A 26,674-nucleotide genomic window follows, 5' to 3' on the forward strand; every position below is an offset into this window, starting at 1 on the left:
CTTTCTCTGTTAACGTTATTCTTAATTGGTATTTCGGGGTAGTGTTTGGGAGCTGGCTCCCGCTCAGCAGCCTGTGTGCTCCTCCGTGTGCTACACAGAGCTGGGGGTGTTGCCCTCTGTGCGGGATGCAGGCATGCAGTGCTGGCCTGGAGCCTGCAGCCTTTACCTCCCGGCCCTTGGGCAGAATTGTTAAGTTTGAAGATATGTGTCGTCTCCCCCGGTGCTCAGGGTGCTCCAACTCCTTGAAGTGCGAGGCGAGGTGAACCGGGCTGTGCGAGAGGTTCTGCAGCTGCCGAGGTGACGGTGGGGAAGGACGCGCTGCCCGGCGTGGGGGCTGTGCTGCCGGCCGTCTCTTTGGGTCGGGACTGGTTAAGCGTAGCCCCGACATCCAGCACGGGGAGGGTCTCAGCTGCTTGGGTGCTCAGCACTAGTTATCTGTGTGTTATAGCGCGGGTCAGAGCCTCTCTACGTTTCATCCGTGCTGGGGGTGGCGTTCATTAACGCTTCTTGTCTTCAACCGCTCAGCATGCTGTGCCATGCGGCACGTGCATGCGGTGCCTTAGCAGCGGCTGCACCTTTGCGCCGGCTGTAGCTGTTCCCTGGTCCTCGTGTCGGCACGTGTGGTTGGTTGCCACTGGCTGAGAAGTGGGCTCCTTCGGTGGAGATTTCGGCAGCGACAGCAAAAGCAGAGGGAGTACCACGTGGCACGGTGCGGAGACAGCGCTCGAAGCAGCTGCGGGAAGCTGGCAGCGTCAAACACAGACTCTGCGATATTTATCTGCCCAGTGCCAGACTGCTGTCTGCCAGTGTGTGGGAGAGGAGGCGGATTAGGGAATGTTACACGTAACATTTCACACTTCTTTGCAAAGAAATGTTCGTTACACTCACTACAAACTGCTCACCTGTCTGTTCTGTGCCCTCTCCTGTCCCTTCCCCAGGTACCCAAAGGGCCAAGGAAGTCACCTCAAGCATCCCTCACCCAGCAGCACCGTGCAGCCACCTCCGAAAGGAGGAGAGCTCCAGCTTCATGGCAGGCAGCCGTGCTGGAGGAGGGTGCGGGACGAGGAGAGTCTTGGCATGTCTGGGTTGAGCTTATCACATACACTGAACCAAAGAGGATGCATGCCCCCTGCAGAAACCTTGTGCGAGTCCTTAGGCTGTGCGAGCGAGCGCTGGGAGGTTAAAAGCAAGGGGAATTTGTCGCTGGGAAGGACTGCAGCCTTCGTCCCCTGAGCGCTGCAGTCGGCCTCCCTGGGGTGGCTGGTTGTGTTCCTCCCCGGCACATGCGTGTGTTCGCCTTTTCTCGCTGCCGGTGTCCACACGGTGCTGGGCTGGTGCTTTCTGCAGTGGGCTCAGGTCAGAGCATCTGACCATCTCCATCCCGGCTTGGCTGCGGGCCAGCATCGCTGGTCCTTTCTGTGGGACATGGAAGAGTGTGGGCAGTCGATAGATGTGGATAAAATAAAGTTGTGAACAGCAGCAGGAGCTGAAATAGTAACATCAATAGCAGTTTCTAGATAATGATCTAATTAGCACAAACAACAAGTTTCCACTAATGACTCTTGTTCTTCCAGCCCCTTCCTTTCAGCTCACCTGTCATTATTGACTTCTCTGGCAGGGAGCAGCTATGCTCCCCCTGTCTCTAGGGCCAAGGCTTTGGAGGTTTGTTTACTGGCTGGCTTTGAATTACTTCTCCAGAGGATGTTTGCTCTGGAGCTTGGGCTGATGTGCGTGGGATGGCTGCATGCAGAAGGGGGAGGGAGGAAATTCAGCTGTTTGGCTTTTGTAGCTTGCTAGAGGCCTTGGGAAAGTTGTGCTCCTACTGCATGTCCCCAGTTGTAAAAATAAGGATGCTGATGTTGACCCACTGCAGCGGAGGGTGGGAGCTGACTGCTTGTGAAGGGCTTGGAAAGCTGTGAGTGAAAGATGCTTGACAGGAGCAAAGATTAGAGATTATTATTGGAGGAGCAGAAATCAAGCTGTTTCTGTCCATGCCCTGCCTGGCTATAAGCCTTATCTCTGCACCTCCCTGCCTCTCTCCCACTGAAACAGAAAGGCTCTTTCGTGCCATTAAGGCCCCAGCTTGACAAGTATTGACTTAATGCTGTTGCTTCCTCAGTTGTCGGTGGCCACCATGCTGGCTGCTGCTTTGTCCTCAGCTGTGCGGTGGGCAGGACCCTTGCATTTACCCGTTTAAAGGTGCTGGAATCCTGCAGCTTCCCTGGTTTGAGGTGCCTGGCAGGCGGTGGCTGAGGGGATCTGATCCCTGGCAGGTGCCCAGGGGAGCTGCGGCTGCTCATTCCCCGGGATGTGCGAGGTATGGCCAGAGCCACAGCCTGCATGGATGAGACTCGCCCGGACAAGAGAGCAGGGGGAGCAGAGGGAAGGTGGGAGAGTTGCTGCCCTGTCCCTCAGCAGTGCTGGGACCCTGATGAGTGAGATTTGGCAATGAAAAGCTGTATTACAGCCTCAGGGCAAACATACTGTGTTGGAGATGAAGTGGAAACTCTTGAAGAGCTTGTTCCGAGTGGCTGGCTCTGGAGAAAGCCAGTGCTGGGGTGCTGCATTGGGATAACAGTCCCAGGGATGCCCATGCTCACCCGTGGCTTGCAGCAGCTTGGTGTATCAATATTAGCTCAACTTGCTGAAGTAGAAAATGGAATTAGCTTTTTCCATGGCTGTTTGTGTTTCAGTAACTTCTTGGCAGGGGCTCTGAACCTGCGCTGGTGAGGAGATCTGAGATCAAGTTAGTTTTGTTTTTTTTTTCGTCTTAACCCCAAGAACACACTCTCCCCCAGGACCAGCTGCACATTCGTATGCAGGGAGCACCCGTCCCTGTGGCAGCAATAACGCATCTGGGGCTGCAGCTCTGCTGGCCAGGAATGAGGGACCCCACTTTGTTTCTGCGTTGAATTTAAGCTTCTAGTAATGATGGTGAGAAGAGCAAGTCTCTGGAAGGCTGTGCTCTGATGGGGCGGGGAGGTTAACACACATACAATCACAGAATCCTGGAGTATTTTTTTAACTTGTTTCTTAACTGAAGGTCTTTCAAACCGGCTTTAGCCTATGCACCAAATCACTTTGCAGTGATGCTCTGCTCTGTGTGATGTCCCACTTCTATGTGCCCTGCAAATGAGGCTTTGAGCTCACTTTGGTCCATAACGTCACAAGTACCAAGTGTTTAATAACCAGGAATCTATCTGTAAGGCTGGCTTAAAAATCATGATGCTTAATTATTTTGGATGGTTGTTTTTAAGTTTGCCTTCTGCTTGTTAAGGTTTCAGGGTGTCACTGCCAAATTTTGCCCTGCACCTGCAAGGGCTGGGACTCCCACCACAGGATCAGGAGAGCTGCTGGATTCATCCCTTACTCCATGCACACACTCCATAGAGTTTTACTCTTTCTTTGGCCAGTGAGTTTTTCCTAGGATGGTCTTGCTCAGGTGCCCCAGTGTTTGTAAAGGGTGGCCAGCCTGCACGCTGGTGGAGCGGGCTCAGCCTCGCGTGTCCAGTTCTGACATCTCGCAGCTGCCAGTTGCTGCTGTGGCAGTCAGTTTTGCCGGCGCGATGGAGTGGGACCATGGCTGCACCACCTCAGCCTTGTCTGGGCAAAGGCTCTGCTGCTTACTGGGTTGTGATGGAGGAGATGCTGACTGGCACCATGAGCAGCCCACAGTCTAGTGACTCTCACTTACTAAACCCAATACAAACCCTGTAAGGGTGCAATTACTACAACATCATTATTGCTGATGAGTGTCAGGCTAAAATGGCTCTTCAGATTAAAAAAACCCTCAAACACACACATCCGCGATCCCCAGCCTCCCAGTCCCATATTCCCGTTGTTGTTCTGGCTGCTGTTCTGCAATTCAGAGCCTCTCTTCTCCCAGCCTTGCCCTTCTGCGGAGCGGTGCCTCTGCTTGAACCTGCTGGGAGCGGCTGCAGCCGGGCTCTGGAGTCTCAGATGCTGAAAGCTGTCAAGTGCACAGAGATGTTCTGGGTATTTTCAGCTGAGAATTTAGCTCTGCTCTAATGAAGCCATAACAGCCCGCTAAAGAGGTTTTATTCAAATCAAGGTGTTCTCGACTAATCCCTCCTTGCAGCAGCTTCTGAGATGTCCTGTGTTTCCTGGGCTGGTTTTTCTTTCTCTCCCTCTCTCTCTTAACCTTCACAATCAGCAAGGTTAAACTTGGAGGCACGAGAGCTCCCCAGCCCAGTCTGGTAACACCAAGGAGCAGAGACGTGGGTTGATGGAGCAGGCAGGACCTTCCCGAGCGGGCTGTGCTGCAGGGCCCAGGGCGCGGGCGCAGAGCGCGGTTCAGGCGATGGTCTCGCTGCGGTGCCCAGCAGCAGGCAGGCGGCTGAGGCTCTGGTGATCTGCAGTGAGGACCAAAGGTTCAAACCTCCCCCAAAGCACAGTTTCAGTGCCTGGCTGTGTCACGAGGAGGGGTCAGGTATTAGCGCTGTGGTGTGTGGAAGATGCTCAGGGCTTTTGTAGCCATGGTGGGAAGGGCAGCAGGAGCAGTTGCTGCTACCTGGACACTGGGGAAGTGCTGGAAGAGCAGCTGCCCAGGGACCTTCACCTTGAGGCGGTGCAGGGAGGAGTTTGAGAGCTGGACAGGCTGTGTTTGCACCCTCGTAATGGAAATGCTGCCTTTTGTGCAGTCTTGTGCAGGGCCATGGGGGTCCTGCTCAAAAGGACTGATGCAGTTAAATGCAGGTGGTTGCGTAGAGCGCTGCAGGGCGGCCAGGAAGGGTCTGAGGGGGAAGGCAGGGCCAGGAGGGAGGATTTTAGCCTGGGTGGCTTTTGCCTTCCCTTCTTGGGCAGCTGCTGGTTCCAGGCAGAAGCAGCAGCAGAGGGTTCTCCCATCTGGCTCGCTCACGCTGCTGGAAGCCAGCAGACCCCCGTGACCAGCCTGGGTCCAGTGCCGCCGCGGCGGAGCTGCTGTCTGAGCACAGGAATGGCCACAGGCGGTCTCCACATCCCGAGTCATTTTGATGCAGCCAGCCTGTCTTTCCCTCTCTCCCAGAGGAGCTAATTACGGTGATGTTAATGAGGCAGAGGTGCTGATGCTGCCCAGAGTTTTAATGACTCTCCTCTAAGTTTTCTGCTACTTTTACTGGAGTGACGGAGAAGGGCGGTTTGGAAGGAGAGGTGGGCAGTGGGCGCGCACGGGCAGGCTGTGGGCAGCACAAGGTCTGCCTGTCCAGGTTGGCCGGGCAGTAACAGCCTCGTGCAGCCCCAGCACTGCTGTCCAGGCAGCTCAGCAGGTCAGCATGGCCAGGCAGGGGCTGGCGAAGGGTTTTTCTGGGATGGCAGGGATGGTTTGGTGCCAGAATTCAGACAGCTTGCCCTCCTTGTCAGCAGAGGGACAGGGGCGGTATTTTTCCCTGCGCTGAGTGAGCCTGACCACAGTCGTCTGCTGCGTCTGCCCTCCCTCCGGAGCTGCCTCGGTCCACGGGAGCATGTGTCCAGCCTGTTCCACATCTCTGGTCCCAGTCAAATCTGGGCTCTGACCCTCAGTACACTGGCTGCTGTCAGAGATGGAGGACTAGCTGTGAGCATTTGCTGCTACCTCCCACAGCGTCTTCTCCTTCTGGCCTCTACTGTGGCTGCAAATGCCCAGATCAGAGCTGTGGCTCCTGGCCAAGTCCTGGGAGAGCTGCGGGCCCTTGGACCCCCCTAATGCCCAGCCCTCCCCCAAAACTGCGTGATGGGTGCTAAGACGGGAAGGTGGTGGTCAGCCAGGCCATGGCTGAAATGCTACTGGCAGTAGCATCTCAGATGATTTGTCTCGGGAGACAGATAAGACAAATATTCCTGTGTGCAGGTGGCCAGCATGTGCCAGGATGCTCTAAAAAATGGAAATGACTGAGTAGAGGTTCTGGAGCACTTATGTAAAATATCTAAATAAATCTTTAATATTTCTAATTGCAAATGTACATAAATTGCACGGCCACATCATTTCTTTGAACACCAACAACTTTCTCTGTACATTATTACATAGTTTAAAAGGAGCTGAAGGAGATTCAGCAAACACTTCCACTTTGCTTTTTTGTTTTTAAACATACTTACAAAAAAAGATTTTTTCTTTATAAGAGGATATAAAACATAGCGACTGCTTATCAGGAACAAGTATCAGCCTAAGCAGATATACAGAGAGAGGTATATCTTAAGACACAGTGATGTATGATAAAGGAATATGTGAACATGGAGACTGCACTCTGGGGTACCGGTAGCTGATGCAGAACCACATGGCATTTACAGCAATGTCACAGCTCAGGTGATCTGTGAAAGTCAATGCTTGAACGTGACACCCTTTTTCAAAGCGTGGTTGTTTCTGAATGTTGTGCAACACCCTCGAGATTGGATTTGGTTTGTAAAGCCCATCAGCTGCATATTAGCATGCTGCTGCCATCCTCCCTCTCCCACCCCCCCATGTGTAATTTTCCCCAAGGGAAAAGAAAAAAGGCAACAGTTATCTGTGCAGGGTTAGAGCAGGGCCTGGCAGTTCTCACCAGCAGGGCAGGTGCCACATGTCCAAGCCTTGTGACCGAGCAGTCTCCTCTGGAATTGCCCTGAAGAGTCAGAGACCTACTTGGAGATGGGCAGCGTCCCTTCTGTGGCCAGCTGAAGGATCTCCTGCTGGCCACAAGGCCGTGCGCTCTGACCCACGTCAGGTCCCAGTGGCCAGGCTGGAGGCCTGGATTGCTTTGAACGCAAACCTTTGGGAAGGAGGTTGACCCCTACAGTGACTGCGGGCGGGAAGGACGGAGTGCTGCAACGGGAGCCCTCCCGCCCGCCCCAGGGACAGTGTCACAGCTGTTCACTTTGGACTTTCTGCTTCACGCTCTCCAGGCAAAGCTACGGGTTACGGACAGGGCAGTGACCTTGGTGGAGCTGCTGGGCACCGCTGGTCATAGGCGCTGCTTTCAGAAAGGCATCTCCCAGGGGCTGCTACCCCTGCCCTGGGATCGCTGGGGGAAATGAGCCCCTTGCAGATCAAATCCGTGAGCCACACCTTGTGGCTGTCCTGGCCGAATGCATCAGAGCATCTTCTGTCTCCTGTGACTAAAAATCCTCTCCTTGTTCATCACAGAACAGACCTCAGTATGTTTTCTACTGCATCTGGGTATGGACATTAGTAACAGGGAAAAGCCTATGAGTGCTCTAACTTTGGAAATGATTGATTAGTTGCTGATTGCTTTCCTAGGAGAGCCTGTGATGCCTCTCTCAGGTCCACCAAGTCCCTTCTCCCTTTAGGAATATTTGTAGTAGCAGAACCTGTGTCCTGCACCCTGCAGTAACCTACGGGGCTGGCTGCCAGGCCAGAGGATTCAGCATGTTCTCACAGTGCAATCAGTGCTTTACAACTGCAGAAGCAGAAAACAAAACCAACCAGACTCAAATGACAATGCAGAGGGACACAGGACTCTTTGGATGGCGGCAGGATTTGCTTAAAGTGGTGAGGGGCTGGTGACTACACTGTAGTATTAGTTGGCATGGGGAAGGACTTGGGTCCCTCCAATCTTTTGGCACTGAAGCCATAATCCCTGCCCAAAATGATATACTTACAGTCTGCAGAGACCTTGGGCTACTGTTCAGTCCATTTCATCCCCCTTCACACAAAACTCTGCTCATTTTTCAGAAGTGTTCACTACAGTTTAACAAAACCCCAAATCAAAACTCTTAAAACAGAATCCTTGAGATGGACCAACCCTCAAATCTGGATCCCTGTCTTCTCTCTTCCCTCAGATCCCCAAAGCGAAGAGGCTGAAATCATAACCTGCGTCTGGATCCAGATTTGCTAGCTTGAGTCCACCTCTCCAAAACAGCAGTGAGATACAACCAAATCCTGACCGAATAAGCAGCACCAGAAGTAAGTTACTATATACAACTGTTAGTGAGATAGATACGTTACAGTAAACACTGAAAACATTTACAAAAAAAATATTAAGACTTGTATTAAGATAAAAATCTGTTTGTTTTGTTTACACTTTGACGAGTTTGCACTAGAACAGCCTCTTACTGTAGAAAGCGCAAGAACTAAAAAGAAAATGGAGCCGATCACGAAACATTACGGACAGTGGTTGCTTTGCTCTGGTGCTGCAAGCACCTCTTGGGATTGCCTCTGGTATTGCTACGCCAGATACCAGGTCCGAGGCCACGTCGGGTAACCTGGCCACGCGGGGCTCGCGCGTGCTCACACGCTCTCGCTGGCTCCCTCGCGCTCACTCACGCATACGTGTGCGCGCGCACACACTCACACACACATAGATAAATGTACAGTTTATAAATAACAGAAACACAAACTGAAGTAACAGAACTGAACTGAGCCTGGATCTTAAAACCTACCCCCAAACCTTTTTAGGGGAGGGTCACGTTTAGGTCCAGTTGTTGACAGTTGCGGGGGAAGGAGACAGGGAAAGAGGCGGGGTGGGGGATCTACTGTAACGAGACTTTGTCCTGCATTTCTTTTCATACTGGCTCAGGAAACTAAGCAACAACTCCAGAAGGTATTGGCACTGGAACTTTTAAGATTTTAGTAACTCGCTGTGGAAGGATTTAAGCATTCCTGCTATTTCAGCAGAACAATGTGTGTTCAGTAATTTGCAAGTTTGAGGTTAACCAGGAGTTTCTGACAGATCAGGGCGGGGGGGAGCAGTGCCTTGGCTTGTGGTTGAGGAGAAGATTAAGATGTACTGTGCTTAGCTTCAGTACTAAACAATTGTTTTGTGGGTGTTTCTTTTTTCCAGCTCTTACGGACAGCACTGACTGCATCCCAAAATTACTTCCATGTATGAATGGAAACATGTTGCTGGTGGGGCGCCTGCCCCCGTGCCCTGTTAGCGTTTCCATTCCTCTATGTTACTTCTCTCTTGAAAAACTTCCGTCTCTCGCAACACAAATATTTTGGAACTCAAAAACAATCAGCTCTAAACATACGTGTCAGGGCAACAGCAGTTTAAAATAGTCTTTTTGCAGGGTTCTTATAATGTGTTTGACTCTGAGACAATGGCAGATGTTAAGTGTACGTACCCAACAGTTCACAGTACCCTGTATATTCCTAACCTGTCTGGGTCTTTCTCCAGTTGTAACCTTGTCAGTTTTGTGAGGTTCTTCAAAGCCATCTGTGCTAGTCTCCAAAATTCAAAGGTGACTGTACTTGTCATAAATACTTAGTTATTACTTTTCTCTGAGGAGCTCCGTTTGGGGTCTGCTGTGTGACTGCACCACTCTGCAGGCGTTGGCGGGCTGTGGAGACCTCAGTGCAACACGTTCGCTCCTCCAAGGACCAAGCCGCACCGGGCTTGGCCCAGGGCTTCCAGGGAACAGAAAAACGTTTAGGAAAAAAAGCATCTTTAATTTTGAAAACAACTGCATGTGGAAGAATGCTGTTAATGAGCCTTATGGCTGTGGGGCAGCATGGCAATGCGGAGCTTACTGGCAAACAGTGTCCTGCTCAGGCAGCCTAGGTAGTGTGAGGCTGGAGACGGTACCTAAGCTGTGCAGAGCTCAGTGAACATCCTAGTCCCTTTGACTGTACATTTACACATGGCAGGAGGAGCTAGGACAGGCGTTGAGCAGTGTATTAAACTTTAGTGGGAGAAATAGGCAGATGTCCTGTACACTGTACACTGTCATCCGTATCTCAGAGAAATCTCTCTGGCTCTTGGTATGAGTGACCTGCTCTGAGAGTGGGAGTCATGAAGTACTAACTTAAAAAAACACAAACCAACAAACACACCGTGGCGGCAGGTCAGCGGCACAATCCCCCGTTAAGGAGGTGACCCCTCCGCTGAGCACAACGTGTCTGAATGTGCCGAATCTGCGTGTTTCAGCAGTTAGGAAAGTCTAATCCTGGCTTATGCCTGCACAGTGCTCCTGACAAGGGGGCTTTCGGTGGTGGCTGCTGTTCTTGTTGGTTACTCCCTTATGACCATGTTTTACATTCTTCGAGCCGGTTAATTTCCATGCAGTGCTCATTCCCAATTTAAAGAGGACAGTATTCCAGAAAATGGGATCTTTTTTTTTCTAATGCATACTGTGAAAGAAAAGAAATACAATTACCGATCTTCATGGTTCTTCAGGGCTTTTTCTTGTTTCTTTGTCTGTTTTTCTCCCCAGAAATAGTAAAAATCTCTGCACAGAGCATTACATCCCCACAACGAACCCTTTGTCAAGCAAGAAGCTGGCCTTTTCACGTAGCCCCTCACTCCCCCTCTACCACAACGGGCACCAGGAAATCCAGCCCCTGTACCTCATTCACAGCTCGGGGACCAAGCTCAGGCAACATTTACTTTATTCTGTGGCTAGAAGTATGCGCGTGGGGACAGTGCCCTGGGGCTATTGCTTACAATGACTCTTCCCCATTATTTGTGAGAGAGCAGAAGCTGTAGAGAGGAATCAAGTCGCCATTCTCCGGGTGCCAGCTCCTCCCTCCACTTGCGTGCCAGAGCCTTGGACTTGCTCTGCTCCCCTGGGCTGCCCAGGGACCCCCAGCAGCCCCAGCAGTACCAGTCATGCCCTGCTCCACTGCCCTGCCACCGTGGTTCCCCACGCAGCACCCCTTTGGCTACCACATCGCACAGAGTGCGCCCTGACCTTTCATCTGGACTGTGCTCCCTATGTGGGCGGAGTTAATTAAACACTAATTAGCTGCGTAAATGCCCTGTGGACAGTCACCCGCTATAAAAGTCAGTGGCCTCACAAAAGCCACGTAAGGAAAGACGGCTGGGCTCAGCTCAGGGTTTGCTTTGGGAGAGGGCTGTGCTCCAGGGGGAGTCACAGGAGGAGCGGGCCAAGCTTTGCTGCCATCCCTCGTACGGCTACATCCAGCAGCACACTTTAACTGGACTTACTGGGCCATTGCCTGCTGCAGGCTCTGCCCAGCTCCCTTTATTTCGCTTACTGCAATGCCAAGGACGTTATTCCTTGCTGGGAGGGGTGAGGCATATCCTTTGGGCAGTTTAGAAGGAAAAGGTTACTTTTGTTTAAACATTAAACACTGATTTAAATCCAACAGTGACAGCGATTCTCAAATATATGTTATTTCCTTATGCCACTCATCTCACACTCGATCTTTCCGTCCCCTCAATGTGCTGGCATTAGCATCTCCCACAAAGGCTCAGTCAAGCGCGCCGTCCGCAGTAAGGAGCTGGTTTCTCTGGGGGGAGAGAGCAGCCGTTCTTTGAAGCCGCGGCTCACACCTGCTGCTGCACGGTCTGTCTGGCCAGGCCTCCTCTCCTGCGGCAGCGCCCTCCACGGGTTAACAATTACTGCTGTTTCTGAATTCTCCATTCTCTGTAATCTGCAATTTAGTTGGGTTTGTGGGGGAGATCCCATTACGTGTCTGCATGCTGTACCTCTCTTTCAGCTGAGTAAGGGCACTCATTAACCGTGCGTTGGCAGCATCCAATGAAGCAATGCGTTTCTCCTGCAAACAAACAGGCAGAGGGGAACAGTCAGTGGAAAGGCATGGAGACCTGTCCCTCCGTGATGCCAGGGCTTGTCCTGACACAGTGACCCAGAGGCCTCTTGGACCAGGACCTTTCTCTTTGGCATTCTTAGGTGTGGGGTTTTTAAGTGCTAAAAGAAGGGCAGCATTTTTTCAAATCCACTATTAGCAGGGCCACAAATGTACTTTGCCTGTGCAATGAGCTAAATTCATTTTAGCATCCTGAAGAAAATGGAGGTAACGTGGTTTCTCTAATTCTTCAGTTATACAGAAATTCATTGTACTGTTTGCTCTAACTGCAGCTGTTACAAAGATTACAAGATTCCTTTTCTAAAACCAAGCTCTCCCAAGATAGTTATTCCTGTCAGTGTTTAGTTGATTTTTGTTAGCGTAAATTAATAGTTCAAATGACTTGTGGCCTCCCAGGGTGGCTTTGATGGCAACTCTCACCAATTACAGTATCGTAAGGACGGGAGCAAGATCTTCCATGTTGCAGCCTGATTCTGCCACTCCTGCTCTTTGACACTGAACAAGTCATCATCCCTCTCTGTCTGCCATTGGCACGAAGGAACAGAACCAACTCAGAGGAGCACAGTAGTTTGCTTGTGTGTAACTTTGAAGGTCCATGTATGGACAAGTCTAACGCTATTGTACAGCCTGAGATGACAAAAAGAGAACAGTTTAGACTGCCTCATGGTAAAAGCCTCACATGTAACACAGAAAATGGCAGGAGACAGGACAGCCTGTCGAGAGCTGCTGGCAGGCTGCAGTCTGTGCCGGTAGCACCTTACGGACACCCCTGTATCTGCTAGGCTTTGCTGAGTGCAGAAGGGAGTATGGTGATTTACTAGCTTTGAACAAATTACTCTACAGAAAAACAGTGATTCTTTTTACAAAGTTACTACTGTCTCATCTCCTTTTTAATTAGCTATACAGTAAATTAGTCATGAGTAGTGACTCACAAGTGATTAATAGGGTTATTAAGAGTAAGCCTAGAATATACTATCACCTAGCCACAACCTGTAGGAAGGCCTAGCTGCTGAGAAGATGCTGATCTCTGCCTAAACAAATTAGATGATGGACCATATTTTCAGATTCTCTTTTCCAAGCATAGTGTTTTGCACCCATCATCTGATGCTCCTCTGCCATTGTAATCCAAAGTAATAACTGCGCTTCCCAATCCTGCAAGCCACAACCCAAAGGCTGAAAAAACACGTTGGCTTTGCTCTGGCTAGGCTTTGTGTTTGTTCCTTGTATCCAGGTCCTGCAAGCACAACTGGAACATGAAGCACCAAGCAAAGCTCTGGGGACCTCAGACTGAGCCAACAAGGGTATGATCCTTCCACAAACTGACTGAAATGTGGGCATGATCCTTCCACAAACCTCCCCCCGCCATCCTCTGTGTCACCTGCCAAGCTCCAAGGCTGGAAACAGCCGTACGAATGCAAATGCTGTGACAATAAATCGCATCCTGCTGAAGTCTGAATGGCTCTGTCACTGACTGCAGCTTGCTGCTGACTCACCCATGTGCACAGTCTCGCTGTGCTTGAGCTGGCACTGCTGCATGGCAGGGAGGCTGCACGCTGGCAGACTCACCCTGGTACTGGGGACTCACCTGTGCATCAATAATCTTCTGCTTGGAATCCACGGCAGCCTGCATTTCTGCATGGTCCTTCTTTAACTCCTCCTCAACTGACATCAGTCTGGTAGCCAAATGGACAAGAAAAAAATATTAGATTTGTTGGCCTCTGCTAAGCCCAGATACTAGTCTCATACACGTCTAAATCAGCCACCCAGAGTGAACAATACAGATCATGTCCTCATTTAGTCCTTGACACCAAGGAAGCAAAGAGGTGATGTACATCTCTGAAGCACATACATAGGAAGAGATGTGCAATACCAGAGAAGCTAGTCTACAGATGGAACTGGCCTCACATAGCAGCCCCCATCATCCATACCAGGTCAAACCGTCTTATCTGAAATTGCAATGCTGAGGCACACACAGAGATCCTCCCAGGACCCGCAGTTGTGCTTTCGAGCACAAAGGACACAAGAGTCTTTGGAGCTACCTCTTCTTACACAAGACCAATAGTTTAGAATCAGTCTTTTTTCTGGCTCTTACTCTTCTCTAGAGCTGTCTATAGCAGACTGTCCCAAAGCTTAAGTGATACAGAACAGTGAAGGCTGACCCATTTATGTGGGCTAATTAAAAGCATTAAGTTGGCTTGGCTCAGGTAAAGGTGAAGCTAGCTGCACTGGAACAGTGTATGTGCTAGACAAACATAAACACCACATCCCACTGGGTGGGAGAAGGGGATTTATAGTTAGGAGTAATGGGATGGTGATGAGATCTTCAGCGAAACATCAGGAAAAGAACATTTGGATCTTTACATCTATCGCTCATATGAACAGACGAGCAAGCCTACCAGAGCCTCCAAGAACTGGGGCAGGCTGCCAGCTCTCCCCTCCTGAAGTTTTGCCTTTGTCTGGAAATGTCAGGGTTTTTCCTTGTCCCAGGTAACACTGATGGGGGGACCCAAAGAGTCAGTGCTTGAAATCCCCTGCAGGGGCTGTAACCCAGAAGCGCAGGAGTGAATAAATGCTGGAAAACCCACACGGGAAACCTGCCTGCAGCTCCAAAGAAACGTGATTCTCCAGAGTGGGGAATCAGCTCTAAATGCCAGCCAGGCTGCGTGCCTGTCATCTCCAGCACTCCCATCTCCCCTGTACCTGCTGATGATGCCCTTCATCTGGATCTCCTTATCCTCCTGCTGTCTGCGGAGCCGCTCCTCACTCTCCTCCAGCCTGGCCTGGTACTCCAGCATCAGCTTCTGCGTTGTTTCCTCCTGGCATTTGAAGCGAGTCTCATATTCCTCCAGCTTCTTGTTGGAGATGCGAAGCTTGTCCTGCAGCACCACTAGGTCCTGCTGGTACTACAGCACGCAAGGACAGACACAGGAGGAGAAAACACATGTGGCATGTTACCTAGTAGGGCTTTGCCCTTGCCAGGGTTTCCCCGTAACCCAGTTATGCCCCTCTCCTTGCATTAGACTAGCTGCAAACCCGTATCAGATAACCCCGCTTGCCGACACCTCCTCTTCAGTCTTCTCCACACTGCGCTAGGAGCGATGCTGCGTTCCACTGGGCAGGCAGGTCACTGGCAGGTTCAGAGAATGGGTTGTTAGCAGAGTCTGGCATTTCACATGGGGAATGCAGGTTAGAGTGAGTGAATGGCAAACGCATCTGGCATCTTCCTCACACTAACAGCGCAGGGCTAAACGCAGGCAGGAGAAGCTGCACTGGTGGGATTTTGGGTTTACGCAAGCTCTTCAGTCTACAACGATAAAGGTGGGCGCTTTGGACATGCTGGAAGCCAAGCACAAGCTGTTAGTGCTGCCTGCCTCCTGCCAGGCAGCAGGCTCTGCAGCAGTGACAGACGTAGGCACTGCTGTCTCGGCACAAAGTGGTCACCCTCCATCGAGGCGAGGGCAACTCGCTGGCGTGAGCAGGGGCAGTGAGCACTACTGCCTTTTGGGGCGCAGGATTTTAAACACGATCAGGTGTCAAACCAGGGTTCCATCCGAGAAGAGCTGCTGCATGAAGCCAAGACCCCACAGTTGTACTGTTCATTCAGATGAAGCTAAAAATCAGCAGCAGAATAATCACATAAAGCAATTAAAAAAAGTAAGAGCTTTCTAACTCAGTAAAACTGGGTTCAGCTATTGCAGAAGCACAGAACTCAGTACAACTTGCTTTGCTAAAGGAAAAGCTAGTGTGTAGCTGTACAAAAAACCCCAACTTTAACTTCAAAAAAATTACCTTTGGAAATTTTCTTTAAAAAAAAAAACCCTCAACTGGAATAACCTTAGAATTAACATGCAGCTGATAATTTGACAAGCTGCTTTTAAAGAGTCAGATACGGGAAAAAGACTTCAATGTGAGTCATGAAGTCTGTTACAAAGCTACAAGTGTTATTCATGAATTGACAGAAATGCACTTAATTGTGTCTTGACTCGGCTAGCTGAAAATGCGGCCTTCCCCTCTGGCCATTGCCACGTGTGTAAGCACTCAAACGATGGACTTACTTACTTACTTACTTGGTTGTGTCCCACTTTTGGGGAGTTTCACCAGCAGATCAGCTCATGAGAGGGGAACACAGCCAGGCTGCTGCCCGTGTACCGGTCAGCTGGACCCCCCCGCCCATGTAAATCCACGTTGCTTTCCTAGTATCACTCCACTAACTGACCGGCTGACAGCAAAATTAACTGTGACGCCCAAGGACTGAAAATTTCTGATGCTGATGGCCTTCCTGAATTGCCAAAGTATTCGAGCCATGGCTGGCAGATGGGCAGGACCTCTGAGCTCCTTCTGCCCGGGCAGGGACAGACACAACAGATCCCTCTATTTTTCCTTTAGCAAAGCTTTTACTGCGGCACTGAAACGACACAGTTTGCACACATAACCTGGAGCGATGAGGGAACACAAACACCCATACAGTTGCACAGAAGCACTAAAGTCAGACAGAAGGGAGTTGCTTGAACAGGAAAGATTAAATACCTACCCTAACCTTAAAATAGGAGCAGCATAAGTGAGCTCAAATGATAGCAGGAGAGGCCTCAGAGACGGAAGGAGTCGCTCCTGTCTCTAGAACATTTGTCTCATTCTCGGTTACCATTCATGTCTTACAGTAATGGGGAGAGAGATTATGCTAATGGTGATCTTTAATGTCAGTGACTGATGTGACAGCAAAGTAACAAAAGATGCTGCATGGGAATGAGACAGCAGGCTCCTGGGAGGTGGCAGCTCCCTCTGAACTTGGGACAGGGACTAGTTTGCTGCAATACTGTCAGAGTTTGTAATCCTACCGTTCTCTACCTTGAGCAGGACCTGTGCTGGCGAGCCCCTCCCTGCGCAGGATGGGGTGAGCCTGGCACGTCCCGGGGGGCAGCGGCCTCTTGGGCTGGCACAGAAATAGAGCAGTCCCTGTGAGTGCCCACCTGGTAAAAGCTGAGCCCGTTTCACAGGAGAAGGTGCCAGGAAGGGGATTAGTGACAATGCCTGGCATGCACCGTGTCCATACCGGAGGGCCATCTGCCTGCCTGCGGGAGCTGGCAGGTGTGAGCTGGACAAGGCCAGCACACATTTCTTAGTGTGTGGTCCTTCGGCATTTCACCTCACTCCACTTCCACTGCAACACGAAAGCTTGCCACTCTTGTTCTCCGTTGCAGCCTCGAATGAGCACTGAACCCTTTTAGAAGCCCTTCAGTGACTAAATGCAGCAATAACCCAGTGCACGATGCACCAGTCTGACAACGCCTTCTCTTTGATTTGCTGCCTACTGGTGTCTCTGCTTAGGTGGTAGGCAAGATTTCTATACCTCTGCACACAAAGTCTGCTAAACATGTACATTTTTCTGTCAGCTGCTCTCTGATCAGTACATGTCTGTGTACTTTCAGGAATACCCAAGGAGCAGAAAGCCAGTAAGAAATGGGCTGAACTCTCACAAAACTCTGCTACGCTCTTCCTGGGTTGCCTTGTACCTCCCAGTCCCTATGATACCTGCCTTTGGCATTTCACTTGAATTTAACAGGTGACAGTCCCAAAATGATACAGCACAGCAAAATGAGAACAGGAAGGCTATCGTAACAAAAACAGAAACATGTCTGTGCTGGAAAAACAGGAAAGAGGCTCAGGGAGGGTGATGTCTGCAGTTCCGTGGGACTGGGTGGTAACACAAGGCTGGTGTGACAGAGGAGAAGCACATTGAGGAAACGTCCCAAATGCTAACTGTGCCCAACTGCAGCGGTCCTGGCAGAGCCAGACTGCCGAGAAAGCACCTTGCAGAAGCAGCAATCAGCAAATATGGGATCTTCTCAGCTCTTGACTGCTGGATCCTTACTTCTAACCCTACTTTGTCACCCCTGGCCAGGCCTACTCTGTCTCTTCCCTGCTTGTCCCACCGCAGGCTCATCTGGGAAGGAGGAGACACGAGCATTACCCTCTGCTTCGCGAGCAGCACAGGGCCTCTCCGGGACAGTGGGCTCAGACTGAATACTCTGGAACTGACTTCCTGACAGAGCCCCAGATTGGTCAGGCCCCAGTCTGTGTGACACAGCCATAAGCTCAGGGCGATGTCACTGCACCACTGAAGTCACCCCAGGCCCCGGTGGTGTCTCTGAGACCAGAATCTGGACTTAATGTTTAGGTCTGTTTACAGCCTTTTGATATGGAAGTTGCTTCTTGCTAGATGTCCCTGTTGTGAGGCATGAGGCTGCCTGTACCTTACTCTCATCACTTTTATGGGTGTGCTTAATTCACTTTTTAAGCTCTCTTCCCCTGCAGCCAGATGGAGTAGGAATGGGGGAAGTAACAGGCACTGGCTGGTGTCAGAGTTTGTTGCAGAGCAGCACCGGCACTTGACTCCTGGCTTCTGTTTTTCTTACTTGCCTTCATCAGAGGGTAATTCCAGTCACTGAGTGTGTGAAAACCTCCCAAACCTTCCCCAGAATCACCCTGTGAGGCTGAGCAGGGCAAAGAGCAACCTGACACCCCTCTCTCCTGGGCAGGGACTGCCACACAGCCCACCTTGTCCCCAGGGTGCTCAGATGAACGACATTCAAGGAAATCCTCTCTCTATTTAGAAACTTGTTTCAATCCAATCAGGTTTTACCTTTTCTGCTTGGCTGAGCTCGTCCTTATTCCTGAGCTTATCCCTGTGCTTGGAATCTGGGTCAATGCTTTCATCTTCTAAAAACTGCATGTTCATATTCAAAAGCCAAGCAGCAGTGCGGTCCAGGGCATTGGGGTTCACAGGAGAAGGGGCCTACAATGAAACATACAACCATAACAAAAGAAAAACCTGTAACAGAAATGGTCATGAAGCTGGTGAGAGAATTTCCTTCCAAGCAAGCCCTCTCCCCTGCTGCTCAAACAGCAACGAACAAGTCTGAGCTACCAGAGCGGTCAGGGCTTGGGGGTAAGAACAACTCCTATTCTGCATCTGCACGTGATTTTAGGTCAAACAGCCTTTGACAGGCCAAAGTCTTCCCTGTGCCACCCCCACAGAACAGACGTACAACGGCACACTGCAGTGGGGTCCTGCTGAAAGTAACGGGCCCAGGTTTCTGAGCAGGTCCTGTCACCTCAGAAGGACATGACCTGAGAAGGCAGCGAGCTGCAGGCAGAGTGGCTTGACGTGGTATATTCACTCCGCAAGTAGAGATTTCACTCAACTCTTCAGCACCTTTTACTGAGCCGTCCTTTTGCTCGCTGGGGAGATGTCGTACAGATAAAACCAGCTCTGCAAACGGAAATGCTACTTTTGGTCATGCAGGTGCCTTCTTGGAAAAGAAAAGTTTCTTTTTGGCCGAGACTACACTTAGGATGCTGGAGAGGTCTAAACGCTCGGTATCTTAGTAGTTCATCTCTAGGTTTGTTCACGTAGCTATGGGAGCTCAAGGAGCAGAGCTGTTCCACAGTCAGACAGCTAGAGACACAGCTGCTGCTTTTCAGTCCTAGCCTGGGCAGGGACTGCAAATGGCATTGCCTAAATATTTTCCAACCACATTACAAGGTTGAGGAAGTGAATCTCCAGCTATTTCCCCTCCATCCTGGCTCATTATAAACTGCAGTAAGCAGTTTCTTGGATGAACACAAGGGATCTGGATGACCTGGTCAAGGGAATTCAAGATAACAAGTCAGAAATGTCGGGGATTTTCTCCTTCATTCAAACCTCTGGACAGTAAAGAAACCCAGTCACCAGCAAGAAGCAGAACAGGAGGTTCTGTACGCAGAAGGAGTGGGGACTGGTTTAGTCACCTCACTGGGGTTGGGGGCTTTCTCATGCCATCTTCCAGCCTGGTCTTCTACTTCCAGAATTTTAAATCAGAAGTTTCAGACTCAAGTCATGAACATCACTTGCTATAAATCCTCCCCTGGCTTGTGGCTTTCTGCTTCTTCTTGCATCTCCAGCTCGGGCATGGCACCTGTGTTGGCTGCTCAGAATTTCTGGCTCCAAAGAGCAGTGGCCACCCGGGTTCATTTCAGCAGCGTAAAGGCCACTGGTAAAGGATGTCAGCGAACAGAGCTCAGCCCACTGTGCATGAGTCCTTCTGCCTCTTTCTTCCTTCTCTGAAGAAGTAAAAAAGGACGTCTCGTCTGGCCTGGGACAGTTTGGAAGTCAGTTCAGCAGATGAACTTACAGAAGTAGAGGAAGTGCTTCTGGCTGGCAGGAACGAGGTTCATGGACTTCTACTAAAATGGCCACCAAATGGGATTTCTTTGTTCTCAAACAGCATTTAGTACCACCAACCATGAGCAAGCAGCTTCATTATGGTCTACAGATGCTGCTAACATGTAAGTAAAATGCGCAGATTAAGGGTAGGAAAGACATTCTGAGGACTTCAGGTCTTGAGAGAAACTTTGAGAGGACAACAGGGGTGGGTGGAGGAAAGATCTGCAAAGACAACTTGGCCAGGGCTTTCCGAAGGTCACCCAGAGTTCACTGTTGTCTTTCTGGAGGAAACTGCTACCGAACAGGCTGCTGCTGCTTGCAGAGCTCTGTGCCCTCTGTACCTAATGAGTATTGATCCACAATATACAAATGCTGCTACATGGCATGCTTGCTAATGTCAGCGCTTATGAATCAATACCGTATGCACAGAACAGCTCCAGATGCGGCTGATAAAACAGCCTTCAATGGGCAGCACTGACAAAGGCCTCCACAGCTGCCTTGTAAAGGAAAGGTAGTTACACCAACTCGGTTGCTCTTTCAACACCGTACTGCTGAAAAGGTGCCTTAATACTGTGTCTGGGCTGAGATGCAGCGAGCTCTTGCCAGTTGTCCACATCCTCTGGGTTTGCATTACTTTTAAAACTCTTCCTTTAGGCACTGAGAGGCCCTACTGTGTTAATTTTCTATAGGGTTAGCTCTGAAATGTAGAATGAATAAATGAGCGCTAGAAAAACAATTCATCCATGCCAGGAAAACCACACGGCCCTGGGTCTGTGACCTACTGCTTTCAATTTTAGCACCACAAATAGCAAAACGTATTTCTGTGCAGACCAGCATGCGGTCTGGGACCTGAATCACTGCAGAGCTCTGCACAGCAGGAACTTCACTCTCGACGGGGAGCACACTCCTTCCCTACTGCTCTCACCTCCCCTGAAGCACTTACAGGAGGGTCTCGCAGAGCAAAAAATGGGAGCGTCCAGGAGTGCCGTGGCTCTGCTGGGACAGGAGCTGCAGCAGGGAGGCTCTTAGTCACAAGAGAAGATTAGGGCCCGGTCCAAGTCTGGGAGATGGCGCGGGGTTGACTATGGCATGGGATGAATGCCTGGGCATGGAGAGGCAAAGCAGTGACAAGATGGTACCGCAGGACAGAGGCATGGCTGCCATCGCCCTCGTGTCTCTGCCACCTGCCGCCCTGCGGCAGTCACACGCCAACGTGCCACGCAACGGAGGAACACAGAGAATGAACGCTGGTCTGCGTCCCCTTCCCCGGAGGGCCTCCCTCTCAGGCCAAGCCAGGCGCAAGAGCCGAGGCGCATCCCCACATGCGATGCCGCCAACGGGGTCGGCACCGATGCGGTAACTCAGGAGCCACAGTGACGTCCCCTCCCATTGCAGCAATGCCCACTGGCCGGTTTCTTCTCCAAGTCCGCGGGCTGAGCCCTGCCCGGCCCCTTCAACGCCCAGAGCTGGTACGGCCCCCAAACTCACCTGTTTGTGCATGGTGCGCTGCTTCATCTCGGGGCTGTCGCCCTTGGAGGAGGAGGACTGCTGCCGGAGCCGGGCCCCGCTGCCAGGCCAGTCTGGCGAGGAGGACATCATGCTGCCGCTGGAGGGTCGCTGGTACTGAACAGTGTTCAGCAAGGAGGGCGGCGTCCGGCCCCGGGTGACAGGCGGGGGCGGCGGGGGCGGCTGGTCTATCCGCCTCTGCGGTCCCGCGCTGTTTTGCCGTGGCACGGTGGGCTGGCCGCCCTTCTCCGTCAGCGAGAGCTGCCGGCGGGCCAGCTCCCCTGTCCGGCGGGTGAAGTCCTCGCTGGCGGCGGGGGCGGCGAAGCCGTGCTTGTTGGCCGTCAGCTCCTCGCTGTTGCTGTGGGAGCTGAGCGAGCTGTGGCACTCGGAGCCGGAGTCGCCCAGGCCGCGGGGGGAGAGCGGCAGCCCGGCGGCCATCTGGTAGACGGGGTTCTGGAAGGAGAGGGGTGCCAGGAGCTGGGGCCGGCCGGGCGCGCTCTCGCCGCTCGGCGTGGTGGGGGTCTGGCCCACCCGGCGCACGGTGGCCATGGCCGTCACGCTGTTCTGCTGAGTCCGTGCGGTCCATACGCCCTGCAACTGCCCGAGGGACGACTGACTGTCATTGAGGGAGTCAGCCGTGCCAGGCGCGTTGGCCCCACTGTCCAAGAGCCGATTGTCCTGCAAGTCCACCATGGACAAACTCTTGCTGCCATTAGACATCTGCACGTCGGGCTCATTGGCCTCTGAGTAACTGGAGCTTCGGGCAGGTGAGGGCTGGGCCCCAGCAGACCTTGTGACAAAAAACAAGTCCTTGTTTTCAGGGGTTGGAGATGGTAACCGTGTGAAATCTATCAGACTGCGGGGAAGTCAGTGCATAAGGAAGAGGAGAGGAAAACAAAACAAAAAAGAAGAGTTGTGAATGCTGCACCGGAGCAGAAAAACGAAATCACTCAGAAGAAATCAGCGTGGCGCAGCTGTGCAGGACAGGGACGTAACCCAGCCCCTGCGGGCGCAGAGGCAGGGCTGGCCCGGCCAGGTCTGCCTGCGGGGAGGGACGGTGCGAGGGGAGCGGGGAGGACGGAGGGGTGCAGAGGAGCCCTGGGCCAGCCCTGCAGGAGCGGGCGGGCGTAGGCAGGCGAGCGAGGGGCGTGCGGACGCGCGGTGAGAGCGCTGTGCCGTGCGGGAGGCATCGCAGACGCGCTCTGGGGGGGCTCTGCCTCCCCGGCTGGATCTGCTCATCGCGCTGACAGCACGCGTCACCCTTTCTGCTTCCAAGCGGCTGTATCCACGCCACTCTCACGTCCCCTGCTCTGTACCTGGGCAGTAAGCTCCTGAGGGCACACCGGCCAATATTTGTACAGGATGGAACACCATGGGGGGCCTGATCCACACTAGGCCTCCAAGGGTCAGACAGAGAGCTCTAACAGCAGAGCTAAAGCCTAGCAACTGAAGGTTATCCACCCATTCCTCCTGCTGTAACAGACATTCATGCAATATTGATTTCTTGGGGATATGAAGAAAGAGCTTTGCAGTAGCTTAATGTGAATATACTGCTGATCAAAGATGGTGCGTTGTAAGCAAGCATTTGGGTGAAAGCATGTTGTCAGAGATCCTCCATACCATTACATTTAAATAATTGTACCTCACGCTGGGAAGCATTACAGACGAAAGCTCTGATTAGCTCAAGTCCAGCACCATTGCTGCCTTTCATTCCTAATTAAACTGTTAAATATTACGTAGTTTCCACTTACTAACTATTTTACTAGCACAGTCTTTCCATTTGTGTGGGCTCCATTTCATTTTCCACAAACAGAAACATTATAGGTCTGCAACAGAGTCATCTTCCCCATGAATGAAACTCCTTACATAATTAGGCCAAAAAGTAAGTTAGGTGACAGTGTCTGTGAATCGCTGCTCATCACTAAAAACACGCGGTATTATGAAAATTGGTCAGAGCAGACTGGAATTCATTGTTAGGCCTTCTACAGTTTGGCAACTATTAGAGAAATGTCCAGATTTGGATCTCAGTGAATTCAGCACATATATACCCTATGTCTTACAAAGACGGATAAGGCCAATCCCATAAATCTTGCATACTCAGAGACCTAATGAACTTAATGGCAATACCCATCACTTTGAGGTTAGCACAAACAAGCCCTCAAGTCCTCAAAGGATGAACATTTTACTTCTGCAGCCATATCTCAACAGCTGGGACCAGAACCACCAAGTTCTCCATTTCCCAAAACCACATCCCCAATTTTGGCTCTTAAGCGACCCGGCATGGAGCCACACGCTTGCACTACCGCCCACTGCTTTGTCTAGATTCAGAGCTGAACTACATCCAATATCAGTTCTGCGATCGGAAAGCCTAGTCAATGGATCAGGCAACTCCACACTACACCCCGTCCTGTCTGTCCCCGCAGGTGCTCATGTTTTGGCAGTAGATGAATAGTCAGTATTTCCCTGGTCTGTGGCCAGGCCACCTTTTATGCTCTTACCCAGATAAGTCATTCTCTATCACCATTTTCTGTAGCCCCGCAGAGATGCTGTTGCCAGCGTTAGGCGTGGATGCGGTGTGATCGGCTGTGACCGAGACCTGCACACAGGTCGGGTTACTGAGTGCCGAGTTGACATCCCTCAGGATCCGAGGCAGAGGCCCCAGTTTTGTTGCAGTGCCCTGGGCAGAAAAGAGAGCAGAATTACTACCAACATCTTGTATTTTACTACCAATATCTTGTATTTTTGCTAGAGAACTGTGGGCTTTGCCAGTTGCTGGACAGTCTCTTCAGTGAATCACATTAACAACATTCATTTTCTCCATCATTTACCCCCACCGCTGAGGCTACAGGATGTCCCAGAACATGTGGCTTTAGAAGCCATTTGCTGCTGTGGAGCAGAGGAAGAAGCATGATTAACAAAGCTCAGATACAGAAGATGACAGCTATAGTCAAACCTGGTCCAGGCCTCTTGACAAAAGTCCTTTTAATTTAAAAGAAACCTTTTGAATCTGCTGGGACAGACAAAATCCTGGTGTTCAGCAGCTGTGCCTTCTCTTCCCACCTGCCTCTCCATCCTCACCCCCCAGTGATAAACAGCAGAGGAGGGAAAGAGCTATACTCACCTGCCTCAAAGAAGGACATAAAGAATGAGCTACTTCTGCAGCATGTGCAAAGGCTGGGGAAGTGCTACGGGTTAGTAACAGCTGTGCTGTGCACAGATATAGCTAATGGATTGATACCTGCTGGACATGGGGAGGTGTGTGGTGTGGTACAGATGCCCAGCACTGGCCAACTGCGCTTCCCCCAAAGCCTGCCCCTGCAATCCCCCCGGATACCTGCTCTAGTTGAGAAATGACTTCCCAGAGTAGCGAGTGCAAAGTGGACAGTTCCCGGCCCAGGTCAATGTAGCCTTCAAAGCCAGCTGTGTTTGAGATGGTTTCGGGATTGGAAATCTCCAGCAGAAATCTCTGCATGTTAGTCCATTCATGTTCCAGGAACTGATTCATAAAGGACATGTATTCCTCTTTGCTGCCAAACCTATGAAGACAGCAGTACAAATTTCAACTAAATCCTCTAAACAGAAGTGCAGTCAACAGAATGGGTAGGTACATACGCAGGTAAGAATGCCAGAGCCTTTCTCTGGCATCTGAACCCTTCAAAGTCTTTGGGATCCCCAGGTTGCTAGCAGGCACCTGGTACACCTCACTGATCACGGAACCAAAATTTACTCCAGCCTAAACCAGCTAAGTCCTTGTCAGCATGGGATCTCCGCAGTAGAAATGAAGGTGAAAGCTAGAGAAACAAAGCTGTTCTTGGTAATGGAGTTTATCTTACTGCTGGGTCAGGGCACAGCCTCCAGAAATAGGACCTGTCACTGCAAATAAAGAAATTGCAACACCAAGCACCATCAACTGACTGAAGCCCAGTGAATGATGGTGGTAGGAATCCTGCGCTCTCCCTGCTCTTCCATGGGCACTGAAGCTAACTCCAGCCGTGCCGGCTGCTGCCCCGGCACAACCGCTCTGGGGATCAACCAGGAGAGCTACACCTGCAGCTGGGCTAGCCCATTTGTCCCCTTGGGCTTCTTGCAACCTCCTTCTGCCCTCCAAGCACTCCACCCAGACTTCGCTTTCAGTCAGATGTCTTATTTAGAGCACAATAGGGAGGGTCTTATGGTTCAACTGCACCAGCAGCAGTTGGTGCTGTGCCAGCGCCGGTGATTCTGTGAGGAGAGGCTTGGCTGTACGCCATCTGCAGGACAGCTCAGCTTGATCACTTTGGCTTGACTAATGTCAGCTTAGTTAAAGAGTCTTTCCTGCACAGTGCTGGAAATCTGAAAACCCTTTAGTTAGGGATTGGTCAGGAATACAGAGAATTTCTGTCATCTAGTGTAACACACTTGTATGTCTTCCGTCTGTGTCTGCTTGCATGTACGCGCATCCCTGACTGTGAGTGTGTGTACTAAGCTAGTTTCCAAATCTAAGAAGCTTTAGACAGAAACTGTCCATTCATGTTTCAGAAAGCTCATCATTTTGTTATCAGAGCTCAGGATAAGTAGCTCAGAGCTGCAGCTAGTTGAAAGATTTTCAGAAATCTCTTGCTTTGTTTCCATCAAACCAATGGGCTTAGTTAGAAATTGATAGTGTCCCCATTCTCTTTTCATACCTTCCCAGTTCAGACATCTGCATTTTAATAGCAGGGAAGGTCCCAGAGCTCAGAGGAAGGAAAGACCAGCTCCTGAGCTATGCACACCATTGCTGCTGTTTGGGTTCTGGTCCCACTGGTGCCTCTGACGGGAGGCAGGCAGTGCACTGCCGCCAGCCATGCCCCGCACAGCCGTCACGGGACAAAGTGCCTGACTGTGCCGGGGCATTCCTGCTGCCACCCTGCCGGCTCGTCCCTGTGGTCAAAACAGCCCATTTGCTGCTCATAAAACACGTCCTGTTTTGGAAACTTAAATGATCTCCCTGACCCGACAGTGAGGGAATGGGTCCCAGAGAGACGCAGGGGAAAAAGCCAACGGGAAACAGACCCTTTCCATTGAGGAAAGCAGCGACCAGTGTGGCACTCCTGATGCCGGAGCTGTGGCTCTGCCTACGCACCCGGAGTTTCCTTCCCCCTCTCCAGACCTGCCCCCTCTGGCCCCTGCACCCTGGCTTACTTGGCAAAGTTAGCGAGGTTCTGGGTGACCTTGGCAATGAGGGTCAAAGTGCGTGCAGTGCGGTCATCCGGGTACTCCTGCAGGAGACTGAAGAGGGACGGGGACATGATGGCCGGACAGAGGAACCGGAGGAATAGGGAGGCACTGATCAGTCGCTCACTGATGTCTGGGCGGCCTCGGTTGCTGCATTCTTGTCTCCAGGAGGCAAAAACTTCTTTGAGCTCCCTTGGGAAGACACTGGAACGACGGAAGGACATGCAGGGATGATGGCAAGTTCAAGGCCAGGGTGTTCAAACAGCCACACAGCAGTAGCTAAACAT

At 51.3% G+C, this 26,674-nt stretch overlaps 1 protein-coding gene across 1 annotated transcript in view; it reads right to left on the reverse strand.

Moving 5' to 3' along the window:
* Nucleotides 1-11,266: 11,266 nt before the first annotated feature.
* DAB2IP (DAB2 interacting protein) overlaps nucleotides 11,267-26,674 on the reverse strand; it is a 42,432-nt gene continuing 27,024 nt past the window's right edge. Inside the window, exons 6-13 of the mRNA XM_010570754.1 lie at nucleotides 26,355-26,591; nucleotides 24,529-24,730; nucleotides 23,693-23,871; nucleotides 21,177-22,050; nucleotides 18,126-18,278; nucleotides 14,186-14,379; nucleotides 13,071-13,158; nucleotides 11,267-11,434 (exon numbers count right to left, since the gene is read on the reverse strand). Coding sequence (XP_010569056.1) covers nucleotides 11,267-11,434; nucleotides 13,071-13,158; nucleotides 14,186-14,379; nucleotides 18,126-18,278; nucleotides 21,177-22,050; nucleotides 23,693-23,871; nucleotides 24,529-24,730; nucleotides 26,355-26,591 — 2,095 coding nt within the window. The remainder of the gene's footprint in view (nucleotides 11,435-13,070; nucleotides 13,159-14,185; nucleotides 14,380-18,125; nucleotides 18,279-21,176; nucleotides 22,051-23,692; nucleotides 23,872-24,528; nucleotides 24,731-26,354; nucleotides 26,592-26,674) is intronic.

Source organism: Haliaeetus leucocephalus, unplaced genomic scaffold (genome assembly GCF_000737465.1).
Source record: "Haliaeetus leucocephalus isolate CR32 unplaced genomic scaffold, Haliaeetus_leucocephalus-4.0 Scaffold306, whole genome shotgun sequence".
NCBI lineage: Eukaryota > Metazoa > Chordata > Aves > Accipitriformes > Accipitridae > Haliaeetus > Haliaeetus leucocephalus.